Source organism: Otolemur garnettii, unplaced genomic scaffold (genome assembly GCF_000181295.1).
Source record: "Otolemur garnettii isolate 467f Iridium unplaced genomic scaffold, OtoGar3 scaffold00079, whole genome shotgun sequence".
Lineage (NCBI taxonomy): Eukaryota > Metazoa > Chordata > Mammalia > Primates > Galagidae > Otolemur > Otolemur garnettii.
In genome coordinates this window covers 6,333,677-6,337,813 of record NW_003852474.1, presented here as the reverse complement: position 1 = coordinate 6,337,813, position 4,137 = coordinate 6,333,677, and the positions used below count along the sequence as shown (strand labels likewise).

The following is a 4,137-nucleotide window of genomic DNA, read 5'->3' as shown; positions in this document are numbered from 1 at the left end:
AAAAAAAAAAAAAAAAAAAATGGGTGTGCTTAGTCTAAAAACCTCGAGAGAATTAATCTTGTTTTCACAGTACCACAGTAGCTAGTATAATATTTAGAACCACCACCTGTCCTTTACATTAGAGTGCCTTTCCTAGTTGTCTTTGTAATAGTCTGAAACAAGTTTATCATAAATACTATACTATACTTTACTAGATACATACATGAAGACAAATCAAAAATCTCTTTTAAGAATAAAAACTTAACCCTCTGTATATCAAATCAGAATCTGAAAGGCAAAATATTGTACAGTATTTTCAAATATACAAACTCTATGCTAAAGTAAAAAAAAATCCTTTAGTTCAAGTCAAAATTCTGTCGGGGACACTTGAGTGGGCGTTCAGAGACAGGTCCTCCATGTTGAGGGGTGCTCCTGCCGGCTTCTATAAGAAAGCAACAAAAGCTACCCTGAGTCAGTAGGTCAGACAGCATATCCTGAACTTCAGTAACACAAACATAATTATTTATTTCAAGATGAGATACAGAAAAATTTACATAAAATATACATGCAAGAATGCCAGCCCATTCCAGAGACAGTCGACAAGAAAAATAGATAAACATCTTCCCCTTACATAGTATGAGAGATTTCCTAGTATTAGCTTGACCAGAATTAATCTGATTAGCACAGTGCTATAAATAAAGACTCAGCCTGAGACAGTGGCACTAGAAGATTATTTCCAAAAGTCAAATAAGTAGCTATGGTGACGATGATGTTGCTGCCGATGGAAACAATAGCCAGAATTTACTGGGCACTAGATACTGACCCTACAAGGTAACAATGAGTGTGTTATCATCCCCACTTCATAGATGGTAAGTAAAAAGAGGTTGTAGCATTTAAAGACAGTATTACTAGGAGTCCAAAATAGGAGTTCTGTACAGCAGTAAAATATTTCCCTAAATATAAGAGTAGAACCAAATACATTTTTTTCCAACTTAAAATTTTTAATTAATGGTAAAATAACATAAGTAACCTTACTGAACTTCCCTACCAATCTCAACAATTGACTTTTTAAATTGATAAAATTGTATATATTTATACAACATATTTTAAAATATGTATCTATTATAGAATGGCTAAATCATGCTAATATGTGCACACTACATAAAACCTACTTTCTTAAACACTTTTCAAATATAGAATACACTGGTTGTTTTTGTTTTGAGACAGAGTCTCACTCTGTTGCCCAGGCTCGAGTGCCATGGCATAGCCTAGCTCTCAGCAACTCTTGGGCTCAAGTGATCTCCCCACCGCTGCCTCAGCATCTTATAGCTGGGACTACAGGTGCCTGCCACAATGCCAGGCTAATTTTTCTGTTTTTAGTAGAGATGGTCTTACTCTTGGCTTAGGTTGGTCTTCTCTGAATCCTATAGTGCCAAGATCACAGGTGTGGATCACCACACCCGGCCCATGCTACACTGGTGTTAACTGCAGTCCCTGTGCTATACCTTGGGTCTCGACTTTACTCCTCCCTGAGTGAAACCTTGTAGCCTTTAACCAGCATCCTCCCAGTCCTCTCTGACCCCAATCCTTCCCTCTCAGGTGAAGTAGGTGGCAGGCTGCACAGCAGCGGGAGCACCTTGCAGGGAAACCCATTCCCCCAGGGCCTACCACTAATGTAATCATGTCCGCACCCACTTTCTAGTTGCTCCTGAGAGTCTAGTGAATGTTATCTCAACTGTAAAGTACAAATGTCTGCTTAAAATAACTGATTTTTCTAATTAATGTTTTAAAATTTATAAGGTATTCCAAAGGCCATCACAGACAGGAAAAATTAACTCATATTATATACACATATGTATAAATTTAAATATAAATATTTATATTTAAATATAAAATTAACTCATATTATATACACATTTTTGTTTGTTTTTTTTTTTTTTTAGACGGAGCCTCAAGCTATCCCCCTGGGTAGAGTGCCATGGCATCATGCTCACAGCAACCTCCAAGTCCTGGGCTCAAGCGAGTCTCCTGCCTCAGCCTCCCAAGTAGCTGGGACCACAGGCGCCTGCCAGCCATCATTGTTGTTTGGCGGGCCCGGGTTGGGGATTTGAACCCGCCACCTTAGGTGTATGTGGCTGGCGCCTCAGCCACTTGAGCCACAGGCGCCGAGCCTATATACACATTTTTGGAGACGAGTCTCACTCTGTTGCCATGGGTAGAGTGTCGTCACATAGCTCACAGCAACCTCAAACTCATGGGCTCAAGTGACCCTTTTGCCTCTGTTGCCATGGGTAGAGTGTCGTCACATAGCTCACAGCAACCTCAAACTCATGGGCTCAAGTGATCCTTTTGCCTCAGGTTCCCAAGTAGCTGGGACTATAGGTATGTGCCACAACACCCAGATAATTTTTTTCTATTTTTAGTAGAGACAGGATCTTACTCTTGCTGAGGCTGGTCTTAAACTCTTGAGCTCAGACAATCAATCGACCTGTCTCGGCCTCCCAGAGAGCTAGGATTACAGGCTTGAGCCACACTGCCCCACTTCTTATATTTTTAATTTTTTTTTACATTTATATATCAAGTGCAGAAATATTTTGTGAAATTTTGTAATGAATTTTCTGTAAATAAAGGCTTCAATTTTTGATTTTTTCCTATGCATGTATGTATGGAGACCTTTGGGACACCCTGTATATTGTCACTGTTTTAAGGTAGAAAGAACATAAACACATAAATTACCTGTCAGTTTACTGGTAAACAATACTTGGGAATATAAAAAAGTACAATGAGGCTCGGCGCCTATAGCTCAGTGGTTAGGGCACTGGCCACACTGGAGCTGGCGGGTTCGAACCTGGCCCGGGCCTATCAAACAATGACAACTACAACAAAAAATTAGCTGGGCGTTGTGGTGGGCACCTGTAGTCCCAGCAACTTGGGAGGCTGAGGCAAGAGAATCAGTTAAGCCCAAGAGTTTGAGGTTGCTATGAACTGTGATGCCATAGTACTCTACCAAGGGTGGCATAGTGAGACTATCTCAAAAAAAGAAGTACAATGAGAGAAAACAGAATGTGAACCTCAAAGAAGAGACAGAACAGTGAGGAGGGGGAACCCAGGTGCTTCAGACCATGTCCGACATTTTGTTGTTTTGTAAACCTGGCTTTTCTTTTAAATAAATTTAAGGGGTACAAGTGCAGTTTTGTTATAGGGATATATTACATGGTGGCAAGTTGTGGGCTTTTAGTGTAACCATCACCCAAATAGTGTATATTGTACTTTTTATTTTCTGAGACTCAGTCTCACTCTGTCACCCAGGGTATAGTGCCATGGGGTCATCAAAGCTCACAGCAACCTCAAATTCTTAGGTTCAAAAGATCCTCTTGGGCTAGGGCATGGTGGCTCATGCCTATAATCCCAGCACTCTGGGAGATCAATGTAGGTGGACTGGCTCAGCTCAGGAGTTTGAGACCACTCTGAGCAAGAGTGATACCCTTGTTTCTAAAAATAGCCAGGCAGTGTGGCAGGTGCCTATAGTCCCAACTACTTGGGAGGTTGAGGTAAGAGGACCTCTTGAGACCAAGAGTCCAAGAGTTTGAGGTTGCTGTGAGCTATGATGGCACAGCACTCTACCAAGGGTGACAAAGAGATCCTCTTGCCGCAGCCTCAATTAGCTGCTACAATGCTCAGCTAATTCTTCTATTTTTAGTAGAGACAGGGGTCTCACTCTTGCTCAGGCTTGTCTTGAACTCCTGAGCTCAAGCAATCCATCTGCCTCAGCCTCCCAACCTTCTGAGTTTCCAGGGACATTACTGCACATTCTGTCTATGTGTACACGTTACTTACTTCCCAGTTATAAGTGACAACATGTGGTATTTGTCTTTCTGTGCCTAAATTGTTTCCCTTTAGATAATGGCCATCAGTCCCACCTATGTTGTTGCAAAAGACAGATTCTATTCTTTTTTACAGTTGAATAGTATTTACTTGTGTGTGTATGCATACCCACATCATCTATAGCCTATCCTATTTTTTTTTTCTGAGACAGAGTCTCACTATGTCGCCCTCAGTAGAGTGCCGTGGCAACTAGCTCACAGCAACCTCAAACTCTTGGGCTTAAGTGATTCTCTTGCCTCAGCCTCCCAAGTAGCTGAGACTACAGGTACCTGC

The 4,137-nt window shown here is 41.3% G+C and overlaps 1 protein-coding gene across 3 annotated transcripts in view; it reads right to left on the bottom strand.

Moving 5' to 3' along the window:
• RNF149 (ring finger protein 149) overlaps positions 1–4,137 on the bottom strand; it is a 39,151-nt gene that overhangs the window by 3,057 nt on the left and 31,957 nt on the right. Inside the window, exon 7 of one of the 3 annotated variants that reach the window (XM_003794357.3) lies at positions 7–421. The exons of 1 other annotated variant lie outside the window; for it this stretch is intronic. In XM_003794357.3, the coding sequence (XP_003794405.1) occupies positions 336–421 (86 nt within the window). In that variant the 3' untranslated portion in view covers positions 7–335. Of the gene's footprint in view, positions 1–6; positions 442–4,137 lie in introns of those variants that run through there. One more of the 3 variants, XM_012807947.2, reaches the window with a different exon arrangement.